General features: G+C 36.9%; 1 protein-coding gene across 6 annotated transcripts in view; it reads left to right on the plus strand.

Annotated features, from left to right (window-relative positions):
• Positions 1-10,555, plus strand: part of wdfy4 (WDFY family member 4) — a 39,010-nt gene extending 28,455 nt beyond the window's left edge. For 3 of the 6 annotated variants that reach the window (XM_085428222.1, XM_085428225.1, XM_085428220.1), the window contains 16 exons: positions 292-334; positions 503-622; positions 1,063-1,186; positions 1,270-1,376; positions 2,477-2,627; positions 3,941-4,032; positions 5,247-5,456; positions 5,549-5,669; positions 6,762-6,919; positions 7,052-7,210; positions 7,314-7,493; positions 7,745-7,927; positions 8,421-8,508; positions 9,221-9,350; positions 9,573-9,802; positions 9,833-10,554. In XM_085428222.1, coding sequence (XP_085284348.1) covers positions 292-334; positions 503-622; positions 1,063-1,186; positions 1,270-1,376; positions 2,477-2,627; positions 3,941-4,032; positions 5,247-5,456; positions 5,549-5,669; positions 6,762-6,919; positions 7,052-7,210; positions 7,314-7,493; positions 7,745-7,927; positions 8,421-8,508; positions 9,221-9,350; positions 9,573-9,636 — 1,930 coding nt within the window. In that variant the 3' untranslated portion in view covers positions 9,637-9,802; positions 9,833-10,554. Of the gene's footprint in view, positions 1-291; positions 335-502; positions 623-1,062; positions 1,187-1,269; positions 1,377-2,476; positions 2,628-3,940; positions 4,033-5,246; positions 5,457-5,548; positions 5,670-6,761; positions 6,920-7,051; positions 7,211-7,313; positions 7,494-7,744; positions 7,928-8,420; positions 8,540-9,220; positions 9,351-9,572; positions 9,803-9,832 lie in introns of all 6 variants that reach the window. The other 3 variants (XM_085428226.1, XM_085428223.1, XM_085428224.1) reach the window with 3 other exon arrangements.
• The last annotated feature ends 8,183 nt before the right edge of the window (positions 10,556-18,738 follow it).

An 18,738-nucleotide genomic window follows, 5' to 3' on the forward strand; every position in this document is an offset into this window, starting at 1 on the left:
CCTCGTTTCCTCATCATGTGCTATATCCTTCACATGTCTGCTCACTATTTATGCTACATACTGTAGCTCACATCAGCCCCTTAACTGCTCCTGCAGCTGTGTACACACACTCTGTTTTCCAAGTTCGCTCACTCACCTCAGCTACGCTGCTGTTGCTGAACTCTGCTGTGCATACATTTAAACTGTGGTTGCTAGGCAACAAAGCAAGCAGGAAAACTTTGTGTTGATAGGCACTGCTCAGTGATCAGCTTCTGTTGCTAATTCAAAGTATTTTCTCTTGTTGTGCTTTAGAAAGACTCCTGTGGTTGAAAAGACGGCCCTTGTTAAATGGCAGGTAATGCATGTTACGAAGTTGTTTGTGCTCACAGATTGTTTTGGGAAGACATCCATTGCCAATGTTGAAGGAGCAGCCAACAAAGTTGAATAAATGGCATTGATGTAATCCACTTTATTCTGAATTGACTTGTTTCTAAGTTGTTGTTTTTTCTTGTCTGTCCTTTAGAAGGGGGAGATAAGTAACTTTGAGTACTTGATGCATTTGAATACGATCGCTGGGAGGACATACAATGACTTGATGCAGTATCCGGTTTTCCCCTGGGTCATTGCTGACTACAAGTCAGAGGTAAACCTTACACATGACGTCTCTGTCTTAAATATTGTCTCAAACTGTGGTTTTTCAAGAGTCCACAACCAGAAGCTAACGGGTCTGCAAAAGATTTGCTCTAAATTGTAACAATTTACTCTATCAATCAAAAGTGCATCAATGAAGATGGGGATTGTTAATTCTAATTTTAAAAAAGCATTTTGTGTCCATTTTTATCCTTCCCTGCTGTAACTGCAACATGTCACATCAGGTGACACTCATTTCTCTCAGGGTGAAACAAATCCTTCCTGCTGCTCTGTAGCTTGGCTTAGCAAGCTATCCGGTGAGCCTGGAGAAATTTCAGTCGGCCCAAGTAATACCAAGTCCAGCTAAATTGGTCCAATAAATGTAACGAGATCCTTTGAGGGAGGTGGGGACAAAGATGTGTCAAATGTATGATTTATCTGTGTCCTTCACAGATTCTTGATTTGTCAAATCCTGCAACGTTCCGGGATTTGTCCAAGCCGATGGGAGCTCAAACAGAGAAAAGGAAACGGATGTTTATCCAGAGATACGAAGAAGTTGAAGGCAAAGAGAGTGAAGGTATCCATTTGGCTCAATTTTATTTACTTGTACTGCTTTATTCATGTCACTGTTAGTATCTTTAAAGTGATTTTCTCTAACAGACCTGACAGCACAATGCCACTACTGTACCCACTACTCCTCGGCCATTATTGTGGCATCCTTCCTTGTCAGGATGGAGCCATTTTCGCACACCTTCCAGGCGCTACAGGTGAGTCCAATAACAGAAATTTAACAAAATACTATTTGCATGTAGGAAAAAGTAGACCTTGTTACTGACATGTCTGTAAAAGTGGTTTAGATTAAAGATGATGACACACAAAGTATAAAATTCAAGACTTTTCATTTGGCAGTCACATTTTTGCCAGTTAGGCATCATAACTTCACATTATTATTAAAGTCCAGAATTTGACCAATTGGAGCAACTCTAGCAGCAAAAAGAAATATTAACCATTTTGCAGAGGTTCATGTCATTGCTGTGGAGTGCTGTGGCTCATAAGACTGAAAACATGCAAAATTTGTTGTGGTTGATAAGGTTACAGCATAAATGAGATCATTAAAGAAGTTTTGTCTTAATTTGTCAGATGAAATGACGGGGAAAGTTGTGTTCAGTATGTTTTAGTAACCCACAGGGCTTTCTGCAAACCCTGTGCTTTCGATGCCCACTGGCATTCATCACATTGTCATTTTTTTTAAATGTAATCTTGCTATTAATATGAAACTAATGTGAGCTGTTTTCAGCTGTCCAGATCCCATTTTAATGCTGTTTTTGGTACAAAAACAGATTATAAGGACATTTTAATATGTATGCAAATAATTACACATAGCGTCCAAAAGAAGCCAGTGGAAATAGCCACAGATGTTACCAATTTACAACACAGCATCCAGTTGATTATAATGAAAAGGCATGCATATTTGATAGTCAGAATAAAACAATAAAGATGTTGAATTAGGAAGCCTTTTTGTCTTCTGAAGCACATAATGGGTGTGTAGTAATATCCATAACTGGATTTACATCTCTAACCCAGTTTACCAGTATATATGCTATTTTCATTCATTGAGGTAATTGTTTTACTCTAAATTACATTCACTCTCATGAGATTCGCATCACAGATGATGGAATTTTACAGAAAGATGAAAAGCTTTCTTCTAATGGTAGCAAATATTGTGTGCTTACATAATACAATAAAGAACATAAAATATGATTCTCTGCACTGTATCAGGCAGACTGCTTTATTAATATGCCCAAAGAAAAGTTTATCTCAGTGATGTTCTGCGGGTCTGACAGGGTTTTGTCTGCTCTCCTCACAGGGAGGGTTTGATATCCCAGAGCGGATGTTTTACAGTATAAAGAAAGAGTGGGAGTCTGCCTCAAGAGACAACATGGGGGACGTCAGAGAGCTGATCCCGGAGTTCTTCTACCTGCCAGACTTCCTGATCAACTCCAACCAAATCCAGCTAGGTCAGCTTTTTGAATCCTCTGTGTACCTAATGTTCGTAAATGAAAACAAAAGAATGTAAAGTGATTAATTCAGACTTCCCTACCCTGTCTCTTGTTTTTTTGTTTTGTTTGTTTTGTTTCTGCGAGGTCAGAATGTGTACTGTATGTCCTCAGTCATATATGCTACATACAATCAGCAGTCACTTTATCAGGTGTACCTTGCTAGTAAAGGGTTGGACCTCTTTTGCCTTCTGTGCTGCCTTCATCATGGCATACATTCAACAAGGTGCTGACCTTGTTGAAAACACCAAATATTGACATGAAGTTGCTGCACAATTGTTTGCTGCCCATCCTGTTCTGGTGACGTTTGACTACAGTCTGTGTGCCCACATACACCCAATTGCTATCATGTCATTGGCTTTTTGCATATTTGCATTAATAAGCAATTGAACAGGTATATCTAATGAAATGGCCAGTGTATTTTCATCATGTTGGTGATTAAGCAATGATTCAAATGAGAGGAACTCCATGTGGAGTTATGTCCTGATTGGATTCTGAAGCACTCTATGTTAATTTGCATATGAGTGATCAACGATATTGCAGAATTTGCTATAACTATTCTTCTAAGCTTCTGGATAATAAGCTGCATAAGTGATAACAGATATGAAGCATCCAAAGAAATGGTGTGAAATTTAATCAAATCATTTCTTTATAATTCTTTTGTTGCTTAACTGATGAACTAATTAGCTTAATTTGAATGAAAGACGATACAGTAGAAACTGCACATGTATCCCACAGATTGACTGATTAGGTTTTGCATACATTTGTTCATGGTAATGAGGGAGCATATAACAGATCACACCACAGTGGTTTGCTGGAGTGTTCGTTGGCCATCAATGAAGGTGTGGCACAGAATAATAAGCTATATTAATCTCTGGCCTGTTCCTATTACAGTCATGTCGTTGGTCTTTCTTTATTTGGCAATAAAAATATATAGTATGCCACATGAGGATACCACTTTTTTCCCTTTATTTTTTTTAATCAGAAAGGCCTTAAACATTTGCAAAGCCAATTTGATTGTATATTGTTTCTTGGCACATTTTCGCCAGTTGGTGTCAGTCAGTGTAATTGCATGAAGCCGTTGGCAATATTGTGAATGGCATTATTCAAGTGTTAATGCATGTATATGTGTGTCTCTGCACACAAATGACACGCAAACAAAAACGGTATTTACTAATTAAAACACTGCTTCACCCATGTCACCAGTGGCTCCTCTTGATTTCTTTTTCCTACACAGTTCACGTAGTCAATAATGCATATGTGTGTCTTTTTAGGCTGTATGGAAGATGGCACAGCTCTGGGAGATGTCGAGCTACCTCCATGGGCAAAAGGTGACCCCCAGGAGTTCATTAGAATCCATCGAGAGGTCAGTGACACCTAGACTTTCCCCTCCAAACCGCTAGCCTGGCCTGTTGTGTACTCTGACTTATTTACCCACAACACCTAATAATGATAGTCATTACCGGCTGATGTATACAGAAGATTCACTGTATTAAGTATCTCCGCACATACATTCACTACATGTGTGGCACTGTAATAGTGTAGGTTGCAGTTTGTTGTTCATATCACAGATGTTGGTCAGTTCAGTAAATTCTCAGAAGGCAGTTTTGTCTCGCTGAGTTTGGTTCAGTTATGTTCTTGTGGTACTAACTGTTAGTCAAGTATAATGACCAGTTGTTTTCCTATACAGAAGATGCATAAAAAGGCATTTATCTGAAGCTTAGATGACAGACAATACAGGACAACAAGCCTATTTAACAGGATTCAGGGAACACATACGACTCTCTCTTTTTCATAATGTCATTATTTCTGCCAGTTGTTGATTGGTTGAATATTCTCACTATCTTTCTTCTTCTTCTTCTTTTTTTCCCAGCTTACCCTCATCTATCCCTCTGTGGGGTTATTGTACTCGTCTGTTCATTTTCTTTCTGTTTCTACATGATGACCCTCCCTTTTTCCATTCCTGGGGCATATGTGATGGTTATCACTCTGTAATCTACTGAACTACTCTTATTGCCTACCATTCTCATAAAATTAGTGACTTTAGAAGATTTTTTTTTTCTTCCACAGACAAATTAACTCAGGACAATATATCCTTGTTATGATACTTTTTTTCTTTTTTTCCATCTTTCTGTTCATCCAGGACGTGTTTATTAAAATGTGGCGCTAGGATATAGCTGGTCATAATGCCCACTTTTCCTCATTAACTCTTCAAAACCAATCTCTGGCTAATTCAACCCAAATCATTCTTTAATTGTAACATGAAGATATGCTCATAACACAGCTGTTCGGTCTCTTGCTGTCCTGGACTTCTAAATTGACTTTTGGAAGGAATTGTAGGGTACCTTAATAATTTGATTGGCTGTACAGTCTTAGAAGTTTTGTGCATTGGTGTCATATTAGCAGTTTGACTGATGGTTTGGGGACCACAATAATAACGAGTGCTAAACACTGCTGGGTTTTTTTTTTGTTTTTTTTTTTTTTTAAAAGACTGTTGTATGCATGTTTTAATAGCTTTATAATATTATGTGACTAGATGGCTTTAGTTTGTGCAACAATCTCCTGCTCTGTTTGCTTTAGGCACTGGAAAGTGACTATGTGAGCGCCAACCTACACCTGTGGATCGATCTGATTTTTGGATATCGGCAACGAGGTCAAGCTGCAATAGAAAGTGTGAACACGTTCCACCCTTACTTTTACCCCCAGAAACGCTGGCAGGACACTAAAGACCCTGTCATCAAGAGCACAATCTTGGGATATGTCAGCAACTTTGGACAAGTTCCCAAACAGGTTTTAAAAAAAAAAAAAAAAGATGATAATAATAATGTGACGATGAATTAGTGTAATTGGAGTATATTTACTGTATTATGTATTTCCCATAGCTCTTCATCAAGCCCCATCCGCCTCGCAGTGGCTCTAAGAAAGAAGGGTCATCAACACATCAGCCAACTCCATTTTATTTCAAACTGGATAAGCTAAAGACCCCTGCGCAACCATTCAGAGGTATACCTAAACACAAAGATGTTCAGAGAATATGAAACATATCTTAGAGAATTTCTGGCTTCCTGCCCCTCAAAAGCTTTTTTCCCCCTTCTTTGCTTTTCCTTTCTTTTCTTTCTTCCTTAAAATAAAAAATCTTTATTGTAAGCTGCTTTGTTGCTACAGGCCTTGGTTTCATATTTGGTGTAATTGCGGCAAAACTGTCAAACTATTCTAGTCTTCAAACTATGGTATAAGATAAAAACAAATCTTAATACAGCCTCATGAATGATACACATTAAACACTTTTATGCTGAGTAAACTAAATTGAATCAATTATAGTGATCTTCGTTGTTTTGCATTGTTCCACCTTTATTTTATTCCCTACTATTTGATGTTGGTTATTATACACCGGATGTGCCCAAATCTTAGGGGAATCATTGAAATGGAGTGAGAATGCCCATAGATTAATTTACACTACAGAAAGATAGAAGCTATCTGTTAGAGCTACAATATGGAGATGACTCTGCTGCTGAGCCCTACTTAATAATCGGAATATCCCTATAGGCCCACTGAGGGATAGGAGATGAATCTGCGAATGCTCAGGGAGAGATTCCTGCATATTACATTTCATATTAAATCTTAGAGTGTCTGATCTGATCAATAAGCAGATAGAGATGAATAGGACGAGGAACACTAAGAACGAATGCAGACAGAGCTTCTTTCTGGGGATTATAGAAGCAGAACTGGCAATCGGATGTAATGATTTTGCCTCTTCCTGCATGAATAGGTCAGTTACAAGCGCAATCACTGCCTTACCCCCAGATGCAGGTGCCCCCTAGGACCAAGCCTCAGCTCGTAACCATGAGGATGGCTGTTTTAATTGCCCAGTTTTTCTGTTCTCTCTTTAATGAAACACTTTACAAGTTTACTGAGATACGAAACTCTTTAATATGATATTTTTGAAGAGCTATTATCTTTATTACAGGTACACGTAATATAGAAAAAGGTCATTTTCTTTACTTTCTTTCTTTTTTTCTTTTCTTTTTTTTAAGACTATAACATTTTTGTGTTGGGTTTGACAAGTTATATATACTGTTCTAAATATTACTGTAGAGCTGTCAAGAGGCCCGGTAGGTCAGATACTGTGCTTGGAAAAAGAGGTCTTGGTTCTGGAGAAAAACCAGCTCCTCCTGTCACCGCTACGGTGCTGCTTCTTCAGCTGGGGATTTCCTGACAACAGTTGTGCCTTTGGAAACCATGCCACAGAAAAGGTATTATGTAATGTCAATGCATTTTACACATTTCCATAACTAGTTGATTGAAGTTGATGCTCATTAAACTTGAGCTCAGATTTTATCATAATATAGTGTAATTCTAAACACTTTATGTATGTCGACTTGTAGACGTTTGCAGTGTGTGAGAGTTTATGTGACTGGGGAGACATATTGTGCGCCGCCTGTCCCAATGTGACCACCGTCATCACTGCAGGAACCAGCACTGTCGTTTGTGTGTGGGATGTGGCAGTCACTAAGGATAAACTCACTCACATGAAACTCAGACAGGTTCGTCTGTCCAAATGTTTGTATGCTCTTGAAATGTAACAGTATTGTTGACAACTTATTTGCAACACACACGCACTAATACTGACCCCACTGTCCTTCACAGCCGTTATATGGTCATACGGATGCAGTGGTGTGTCTCGCTGTGTCTGAGGTCCACAGCATAATAGTGAGCGGCTCTCATGACCTCACCTGTATCCTGTGGGACTTGGAAGAGCTAAGTTATATCACTCAGTTAGCAGGACACACAACCATCGTCTCTGCACTGGCTATCAATGATCTAACTGTAAGTCCACCTTCTGGGTCCCCTTCTTTCCACTGCTCTGTCTCTCCTGCTCTTTTCCTCCTGTCCTTTGAATTTTTTGGCTCACTGTCATCACATTGTTCCTTTTCACTCATCTCACAGCATGAGGAAGGGAGGGTTCTCACTGTTAACAGCATGAATATCCTGTTTGTGTGTGTTCTTCTCCTTTTGTTCCCTCTTTCTGTCTGTATGTCTGCACACCTGAACGTCAACACTATGTTAATATGTCCAAGGGAGAGATTGTGTCATGTGCTGGACCGCAACTCTACCTGTGGACCATGAAGGGCCAGCTGTTGACCTGCACTGACACTTCCTGTGGGCCTCAGTCAAACATCCTGTGCATCAGCTTTACACAGAGACACGAGTGGGATTCCAGGAATGTCATCATCACAGGCTGTGAGGATGGCATTATACGGGTGAGTTTTGTTTTAGTTTTTTCATGCAGGTAAATAACATAATGGTTGTGTGTATGATGTAGAATGTTTTTTGTTGTTGTTAATGCTATCACAATTCTCTATAGCTCCTAATAGATCAGTGGGAGTGTTTCTGTACAGTATTCAACTGTGGCAGTCATTACTTTGGTTTTAGCCTTGCTGGTACCAGCTTGGGTGTCCATCAAAGTATTAATAACAGTATATGAGTTGTGTGCAGTGTGTGACTGTTTTTTGCTTAAGATTAATATAAGCATGTGTTGCCTTTCTGCAATCAAAGCTGCAAACAGTAAATTGTGCTTCACTTTGGAGTGGGTGCCCATGCCACGTGGACAGCACGCACACATAAACAGAATTATTACTGTGTGTGTGTGTGTGTGTGCATATGTGCATGCATGTTGGTGCATATATGAGTGTATTTGTTATTATCTTGAATTATATTTATGATTTTGTTACTCGTTATGTGTCTCTCATACAGATATGGCGGGCAGAGTACACCAGAACACAATTACCTGCCCCTCCAGAAGAGCCTGTGTCCCCAGGGCAAGACCAAACAGAGAGAGACGGTAATGGCAGAACGATGGGATATACATGCAGGTGTTGTGTTCATAATAAAATGAATAAGAGTGGTCGACAATAACAAAACTGTGAAACCAATTGAAAAGCAACTGCACACAAAGACCATCATTATTTATAGTGTTTAAAAAAAAAATAAAAAATAAAAAAAAGAAGACGACGAAAGAACCATTGCTATCTAATTAGATAAATTCTTAAGTGAGATGATTATTTTTAACCGCTCATCTCAGAGCTAGACAGTGTGGTTTCCAGATGAGAGCTTGTAATGTTCATCCTATCCCTCACTAGCATTAGGGCTAGCAGGAATTATGTTGTTATAAAGTTATTAAACATAGAGGCAGTAAACACTGATGAGTAATTTTGCTGACGTGTGTGAGCGTGTATAATTTAGAAAGCAATAATACCCAGATCCAATTTGGCATACGTTGGTTACAGCCTCGCGTCACCTCATAGGAGTATTATGCTTTCCAATTACATTGAGACAAGTTTTTACGTAACACTGAAGCATTTATATTTGAGGGCTTTTTCTCCCTTTTGCAGCCTGCTGACTGCAGATGGACACATGCTTAATACACTCTGAATTTTTTTTTTTTTGGTTTTTGGGGTGGGGAGGACCACTGAGGTTCTGATTTCAGGCGGGGTGGACAACTGCCCTGTAATTCACTATTAAGTAGATGCTAATGTATTCTCACGAATCCACAGTGAGCAACTCCAGCCAGGCTAAAGGCTGGGAGAGACATCTGGTGTTACATCAAGAGCTGAACAGAAGTCAAGCTGTGTCACAGCGGCGCTACAAAAATAATCCAGCCATCACAGCGCTGGCTATGTCCAGGTACAGTAAATAAAAAGCACCCACTCATAGGAATGCCAGCTGGGGTTTAGTTTCTGTTTATTACTGTACTTTAAACTTTATTCATCTCTGTGTTCGAAGAAAAATAGTATGAGTTTATATTTAATTATATGCAGTATTTGAAAGCTTCTAATTCTCTTTGTATGTATATCACTGCATGCTTTACAGCACAACACTGCATTTCCCTTGCTGTATTCTTTGCAGGACTCATGCTACTCTGTTGGCAGGCGATGCCTGGGGCCAAGTTTTCACCTGGACGTGTGAGTGAAAACACAATTTCTGCACGCCCTTTATCCTCCCAGAGAGACTCTGATGGGAAATTCATTAGTATCTCAGGTCTGACTGCAGCTGAGCAGCAGAAGTGCTGTGTGTGTGTGTGTGTGTGTGTGTGTGTGTGTGTGTGTGTGTGTGTGTGTGTGTGTGTGTGTGTGTGTGTGTGTGTGTGTGTGTGTGTGTTTTCTCAGAAAACAGTGTTACAACATTTGATGCATTTAGACGAAACATGACTTTTACCTTCTACACAAATATTTAATTTTGTGTTTTTCTGTGTGTAAATACAGAATTTCAGTATATTTGAATAAAATTATTGATAGACACTTGCCAAAACCTTTTTCTGCTGGTCTCCTTGATTTTTGACTGAATTCTGTGTTGGATTTAATTGAATTTAATTCGAGTTAAACCAGAAGGACACTGGCTAAATTTTTCCAGAGTTGGTGGAAGGATACGGATGAGAGAAACACTCGTACAGTCATTTAAATGGACCCTTACTGCTTTAGCAGAGCTTTCTAGGGCCCACAGCAGAAGCCTGTGGTTGAAATGGGCACTGCTAAACTGAACATGAGAAGGAGTGTATGAATGATGACCAGGGGCATGTGCGCTTCATAAACTGTTCCTGAGAAATGCAGCTTTTTCACTTAAACATCTCTGAGAAAAACTGGAAGTCAAGCAAACACTGTTGTGAAGAGACAAATAAGTCAGCGTTTAATCAAGTAAGCGTTGTAATGTTTTGGTCTGGTAAATGTTCGTGGTAAGAAAAATTCAGGCTGTTTAGTTTGATGTGAATAGTTTGCTGGCTTTACTATTTTGAGTTTCACAATGTGCTTTCATTTTGCTTTGTAATACGGTATTTATGAGGGTTTTTTTGGACAGCCCATTTTGTACCACTTAAATTTTGCACCGCCTTAAATTTTCTGTGATCATATTATGTCTATAATGGGTGATTTTTCTCTCTCTGTGTGTGTGTGTGTGTGTGTGTGTGTGTGTGTGTGTGTGTGTGTGTGAGTTTGCTTGTGTCAAAATTGGGGACTTCTGTCAGCTCACACACCAGTCAATTGGGGACACCTCTACCTTTGGGGACCAAAACCACCGTCCCCAATTAGATTTACCTCTAACAATGTTCAGCATGCTCTAAAACATATTTTAATCCAAAAATCTCACCTGTCCCCAAAAGTGACATTTTTTAGATTTTTTGTGTATGTGTATGACATTGCCCCCAAAAATTTTTGCAATCTGTGTATAACTCTATGTTGCCCCTAGTGGAAGTGTGTGAAATTGCAAGAATTTCCACTGTCCCCAAAAGTGACATATCTTGGATTTTTTTTGTGTGTGTATTACCTCTCCCTAACCCTTATATTATTATAGTGTAAGATTTCTTTTAATATATTGATCTTTTTTGAAAATCTTATTCAACATTCTTCTGTATGAATGGTTTTATATAAACAAACATTTGTTCTCTTGACTAAATAATAGAAATCAGTAGACTATTTAGTAGATTATATTTTTAAAGGGTAAAGAAGACACTAGAAAATACAAAAGAGTCATATTTCACGTAATTATGATATAAATAGTTTTAATATTTTTTAAAGAATTATTTGGCATGATGTGAAGCAGATGCATGAAATAATGGAGCACTTTAGGTTCATATTTGCTTTCTGAACTGCAGCTTGACATAAATTACTCTAAATTCTTGATACTTTTAGTGCAAAATATTTAAGATGTTTCTTGAATTTCTGTTGGATGGTGCAGGGATCCAAAATTTGGTGAAACAGCTGAGCTAAATTTAAATTTCAATGTTAATACCTAAAAAGCATAAAAAGTCACAAGCATATGGCATAAAACTTAATTCTCACCAAAGTTTCTTTAAGAGCTGATCAAAAACTGTGTAAGACAATGGTCATTACATATGGATCATGACAGAAAAAACAATAATATCCTGGATACAAGTGGGAAAGATTAGCTTCTGTAGCATGGTTGACTGGGTCTTAGAGATATGTGCAGAGCTTGACTCAAGTCAAGTTCAAAGTCAGCTTTATTGTGAAAACCCACATGTACAGATGATACACAGGAATTTTAAATTGTAATGCTCCCACGGTCTACAGTGTACAGTGAAAACCTTAAAGATAAAAACAAAACAAAAGTCCTATGTACAACATAATACAATGAACACTAGTGTCATACAATCAGAGTGCTTTTGGGAAAGAGTTTGTGTGCAAGTGGGGGTGGGGCAGTAAGTCAAAGGGCGATGTTTAGAGTTTTGTATGTCTGTCGGGTGGGGGGGCTCAGAGGAAAGAGATGAATGCAGGTCTGGAGTTCGTGTGCGTGAGAGTGAAGAGGCACAGAGCAGGGACAGCCTAAAGATAGGGGAGGTGAGGTAAGACCTCTATGTCACCATAGGCCTTGATCGCAGCCATAGAGGTGTGTGCAAGCAGCAGCATGTAGAGCAGCTTTAAAGGTATGAAAAGTGATTAAAACTTTTTTAGTTTTTTATACCTATATCTTAAGGGTTCTGCTGACAAGTTTCAGCATTTTCTGTTTGAATGTAAGAAAGTTATTTAGTAATAACTGCTAATACTGGCTTGCTAGATGTGCCCTTGATGATTTGGGGAAAAAAAGATTCGAGCTAATTAGCCCGAAAAAGCTAGCCACATATAAGTTACACATTCAGAGCCGTCTTGGATTAAACATCAAGGGATGTTTGAATGAACCAAACATTCAATATTTTAGGGGATTTAATTTTTTTTATGCTTTTATGATTCTAAAATAATAAAGGATGTTTATTAGCATCCTTAAGTTTTTCATGTGCAAGCTAACAATGAGGATTATCTTGTTAATTAAGAGAGGCTAATGAAACGGAAAAAATAAATAAGCTTTATAAAGAGGAATATTATGCTATTTGTTTAATTTATTTATTTATTATTCTGAAACAAAGAAACATAAATAAACTGCAGGATTTTGAATGTCCCCATTTAGGTTAAAGTGGAGTGTATTTGTGTTAGAAACGTCCCCAAAAGTCATAAGAATATGGCATACTAGTGACTATAGTTGGATATAGTTTTGTATTTTTTTTTTGATATCATGTCCCTATTTTCTGTATAAAACTATCCATGAAGTCAGAGAACAATTTATCAATGATTCCCACACTCAAGTAAGGGCTATGTTGTAAAATCCTTCATTATGTCTAAGATTTGAAAATATGGAACAAATACCAATCAGAATGAGGATTAAGATAAAGCAATCCATCCCCCACATCATTACACATACCTCAACATATGCATATGTTTAATAATCAGAGTTCATTGTATTTACCAGTTCCAGTTATTTACCAGTTATTGTATTTTTAAAAATAATGTCATGTCCCTTTTTCAGTATAACTCCATGCATGAAGTTCGAGAACAATTTATCAATGGTTTAAAATGGAGCACTGTAACAAAAAATAATTTCCCCCAGGGATCAATAAAGTATTCTGATTCTGATTCTGATTCTGATCCCCACACTCAAGTAAGGGTTATGTTAAAAAAAAACCAACCCCTTCATTATGTCTAAGATTTAAAAATACAGAACAAATACCTTAATATATGCGTGTGTTTAATAATCAGAGTTCATTGTATTTACCAGTTCCCTAAGGAAAGTTTCCCATTGAATGTCCCCATTTAGGTTAAAGAGGAGTGTATTTGTGTTAGAAACATCCCCAAAAGTCATAAGTATATGGCATACCTATGACTATAGTCGAAAATGTTTTTGTATTGTTTTTTAAAAATAGTGTCATGTCCCTTTTTCAGTATAACTCCATACATGAAGTTCGAGAACAATTTATCAGTGATCACCACACTCAAGAGTTATGTTGTAAAATCCTTCATTATGTCAAAGATATGAAAATATGGAACAAATACCAATCAGAAGGAGGATTAAGATAAAGTAATCCATCCCCCAAATCATTACACATACCTCAACATATGCATATGTTGAGGTATGTGTAATGAGTTCGTTGTATTTACCAGTTCCCTAAGGAAAGTTTCTCATTGAATGTCCCCATTTAGGTTAAAGCGGAGTGTATTTGTGTTAGAAACGTCCCCAAAAGTCAGAAGTTTATGGCATTCTAATGACTATAGTTGGATATGCTTTGGGATTTTTTTAAAAGATGTTATCATGTTCCTTTTTTCTGTATAAATCTACCTATAAAGTCAACAAACAATTTATCAGTGATCTCCTCACTCAAGTAAGGGTTATATTTGTAAAATCCTTCATTATGTCTAAGATTTGAAAATATGGAACAAATACCAATCAGAATGAGGACTAAGATAAAGCAATCCATCCCCCAAATCATTACACATATCTTAATATATGCAGATGTTTAATAATCAGAGTTCATTGTATTAACCAGTTCCCTAACGAAAGTTTCCCATTGAATGTCCCCATTTAGGTTAAAGCGGAGTGTATTTGTGTTAGAAACGTCCCCAAAAGTCATAAGCATATGGCATACTAATGACTATAGTTGGATATGTTGCGGGATTTTTTTTCTAAAAATAGTATCATGTCCCTTTTTCAGTATAAATCTATCCATGAAGTCTGTAAACAATTTATCAATGATCCCCACACTCAAGCAAGGGTTATGTTAAAAAAAAGAACAACCCCTTCATTATGTCTAAGATTTAAAAATACAGAACAAATACCAATCAGAATGAGGACTAAGATAAAGAAATCAATCCGAAAAGTAGTTACACATACCTTAACATATGCATGTGTTTAATGATCAGAGTTCATTGTATTTACCAGTTCCCTAAGGAAAGTTTCTCATTGAATGTCCCCATTTAGGTTAAAGCGGAGTGTATTTGTGTTAGAAACGTCCCCAAAAGTCATAAGTATATGGCATTCTAATGACTATAGTTGGATATGCTTTGGGATTTTTTTAAAAGATGTTATCATGTTCCTTTTTTCTGTATAAATCTACCTATAAAGTCAACAAACAATTTATCAGTGATCTCCTCACTCAAGTAAGGGTTATATTTGTAAAATCCTTCATTATGTCTAAGATTTGAAAATATGGAACAAATACCAATCAGAATGAGGACTAAGATAAAGCAATCCATCCCCCAAATCATTACACATATCTTAATATATGCAGATGTTTAATAATCAGAGTTCATTGTATTAACCAGTTCCCTAACGAAAGTTTCCCATTGAATGTCCCCATTTAGGTTAAAGCGGAGTGTATTTGTGTTAGAAACGTCCCCAAAAGTCATAAGCATATGGCATACTAATGACTATAGTTGGATATGTTGCGGGATTTTTTTTCTAAAAATAGTATCATGTCCCTTTTTCAGTATAAATCTATCCATGAAGTCTGTAAACAATTTATCAATGATCCCCACACTCAAGCAAGGGTTATGTTAAAAAAAAGAACAACCCCTTCATTATGTCTAAGATTTAAAAATACAGAACAAATACCAATCAGAATGAGGACTAAGATAAAGAAATCAATCCGAAAAGTAGTTACACATACCTTAACATATGCATGTGTTTAATGATCAGAGTTCATTGTATTTACCAGTTCCCTAAGGAAAGTTTCTCATTGAATGTCCCCATTTAGGTTAAAGCGGAGTGTATTTGTGTTAGAAACGTCCCCAAAAGTCATAAGTATATGGCATTCTAATGACTATAGTTGGATATGCTTTGGGATTTTTTTAAAAGATGTTATCATGTTCCTTTTTTCTGTATAAATCTACCTATAAAGTCAACAAACAATTTATCAGTGATCTCCTCACTCAAGTAAGGGTTATATTTGTAAAATCCTTCATTATGTCTAAGATTTGAAAATATGGAACAAATACCAATCAGAATGAGGACTAAGATAAAGCAATCCATCCCCCAAATCATTACACATATCTTAATATATGCAGATGTTTAATAATCAGAGTTCATTGTATTAACCAGTTCCCTAACGAAAGTTTCCCATTGAATGTCCCCATTTAGGTTAAAGCGGAGTGTATTTGTGTTAGAAACGTCCCCAAAAGTCATAAGCATATGGCATACTAATGACTATAGTTGGATATGTTGCGGGATTTTTTTTCTAAAAATAGTATCATGTCCCTTTTTCAGTATAAATCTATCCATGAAGTCTGTAAACAATTTATCAATGATCCCCACACTCTAGCAAGGGTTATGTTAAAAAAAAGAACAACCCCTTCATTATGTCTAAGATTTAAAAATACAGAACAAATACCAATCAGAATGAGGACTAAGATAAAGAAATCAATCCGAAAAGTAGTTACACATACCTTAACATATGCATGTGTTTAATGATCAGAGTTCATTGTATTTACCAGTTCCCTAAGGAAAGTTGTCCACTGAATGTCCCCATTTAGGTCAAAGAGGAGTGTATTTGTGTTAGAAACATCCCCAAAAGTCATAAGTATACTGTACGGCATACCTATGACTATAGTCAGATATGTTTTTGTATTGTTTTTTACAAATAGTGTCATGTCCCTTTTTCAGTATAACTCAATACATGAAGTTCGAGAACAATTTATCAGTGATCACCACACTCAAGAGTTATGTTGTAAAATCCTTCATTATGTCAAAGATATGAAAATATGGAACAGTTACCAATCAGAATGAGGACTAAGATAAAGCAATCCATCCCCCAAATCATTACACATATCTTAATATATGCAGATGTTTAATAATCCGAGTTCATTGTATTAACCAGTTCCCTAAGGAAAGTTTCCCATTGAATGTCCCCATTTAGGTTAAAGAGGAGTGTATTTGTGTTAGAAACGTCCCCAAAAGTCATAAGCATATGGCATACTAATGACTATAGTTGGATATGTTGCGGGATTTTTTTTCTAAAAATAGTATCATGTCCCTTTTTCAGTATAAATCTATCCATGAAGTCTGTAAACAATTTATCAATGATCCCCACACTCTAGCAAGGGTTATGTTAAAAAAAAAACCTTCACTATGTCTAAGATTTAAAAATACGGAACAAATACCAATCAGAATGAGGACTAAGATAAAGAAATCCATCCGAAAAGTAGTTACACATACCTTAACATATGCAGATGTTTAATAATCAGAGTTTATTGTATTAACCAGTTTCCTAAGGAAAGTTTCCCATTGAATGTCCCCATTTACGTTAAAGCGGAGTGTTTTTGTGTTAGAAACGTCCCCAAAAGTCATAAGAGTCAGGTATACCAATAACTATTGTTGCATATGTTTTTGCAATTTTTAAATGGAGGTATATTTCTGTATTTAGTATTAATCTACCCTTGAGATCAGTGACAAAACCGTTAATGGTCACTGATCGTTAATGACGATCAGTTAATGATCACTGTACTCTGGTACTATATCAATTCAATTTCATTTATGTATATCCTTTTGATTGTCCTCATTCAGGTTAACGCAGTGCATTTTTGTTAGAAATGTCCCCGGAAGTCATAAGAGTCATCTTCTTTGGCAGTTTTTAATTGTCGCTTGTCTATTTGTTATTCATGTTAAATCTACTCGTAACATCAGTGAAAACTAAAATTAAGATATCCATTCTAAAATCGTACAGCTTGTCTTATCACTCACAGATCTTTAATACTGTACTTATTGGTGCCCTGATGTAAAGGATATTTTGATTGCTTCTAATGTAGGTTAAAGTAGTGTGTTTATTAATAATTAAATTAAATCTTTTATGATAGGTTTGGATAGTTTCTGAAAATCAAATGAACTCTTGGTAATTGTGTTCAAATTATCTGTGTTAACAATTCATAGGTGAAATTAGAAATTTCTTTTAGTTTAAATAGAATATAAAAACTAGTTTAACTGTCTAATGTTTGCCTATTTAACTGATGTTTATCTACTCAAGACTAACCAAGCTGAAGCAGCATCATGAGAAATGCCTGAAATGTAAAAAAAAATTGATCTGCAAAATCCAGATTCCTCAAGCAATGAGATTGAGTCTCTTCTGTCAGGTATGGAGCCAACAAAAACACAATAGAACAAGAAAACGGATCAAGATGAAGACAGGGGACCAGGGACTTCTTCCCAGTGAACATATTTGGAAGCAAAGTTCTTGCCTTACAATTTGCTGGTAACAAACACTCAATAGTACAGATGATTTTTTTTTATCCAAGTTTCTCTGCATTAATGATGTGCATATAAACTCCCAAAACAACACAGTAGTAATAAATGCAGTCAAAAATTTAAATTGTTCTGTGGCCGAGACATTGGACATAGTTTTGATTTCTTCAAGATAAATAGAGACCTTAATTATTGTTTATATTATTGTTAGATTGGGTAGTTAACATTACATTGTACTTTGAAGGAATTGCCTTTAAGGGAAGTATGGTCCCCAAAACTGACATAAAATAACTTGTGTATGTGTGTATTGCTGAAGACCCCGAATGGAAGTGAGGTCCCCAAAAGTGGCATAAAATAGTTTGTGTATGTGTGTATCGCTGAAGACCCCAAAGGGGACATTAAACATTCCAAGTCCCCAATGGGAAGGTAAAAATACTGTCTGGACAAAAGTTGCTTAAAATTAAAATCTCAAGTGATTTTTTTATTTCTGTGGTCTTGGAGGAGTAAAACTGAGTTGCCAGCTTGCTTCTAAACCATACAGAAAGTGGTGTCCCCAAAGGGGGGGAGTTAAGATATGCGACCCCAAACGGGACTTAAGCGAGTATGTGTGTGTGTGTGTGTGTGTGTGTGTGTGTGTGTGTGTGTGTGTGTGTGTGTGTGTGTGTGTGTGTCCAAAGATATTAGAGACCAAATAAACAGAGTATCTGACAAATTTCACAAGATGTGGTATGAAACTCGTCCCAACTTGCAGATGAAAAGTGTAATAGCAACATTATCACACTTGCACTCCAGTGAATAAGTGGGCATGTTAGGCTGTTGATTGTGGAGGTTTGTTTGCTTTCTGTTTCCTACTTGCTCTCTCATGCACATGCGCCACTCCTCTCTATCATAAAGGAAGAGGTCTCTCTCTTTAACCTTTGTGTGTGTGTGGCTAATTGTGCTAAGTGGAGTAGCTTAATAGAGTGGAAAATAGTCCTCATAATTTTCCCAGAGAGCTAGCAGTGACCTTCTCTAAAGACAACGGCTA

The sequence above is a fragment of the Rhamphochromis longiceps genome, linkage group LG13 (genome assembly GCF_057381845.1).
Source record: "Rhamphochromis longiceps isolate RC_006_pf linkage group LG13, R_longiceps_female_GT1.1, whole genome shotgun sequence".
NCBI classification, from domain to species: Eukaryota; Metazoa; Chordata; class Actinopteri; order Cichliformes; family Cichlidae; genus Rhamphochromis; species Rhamphochromis longiceps.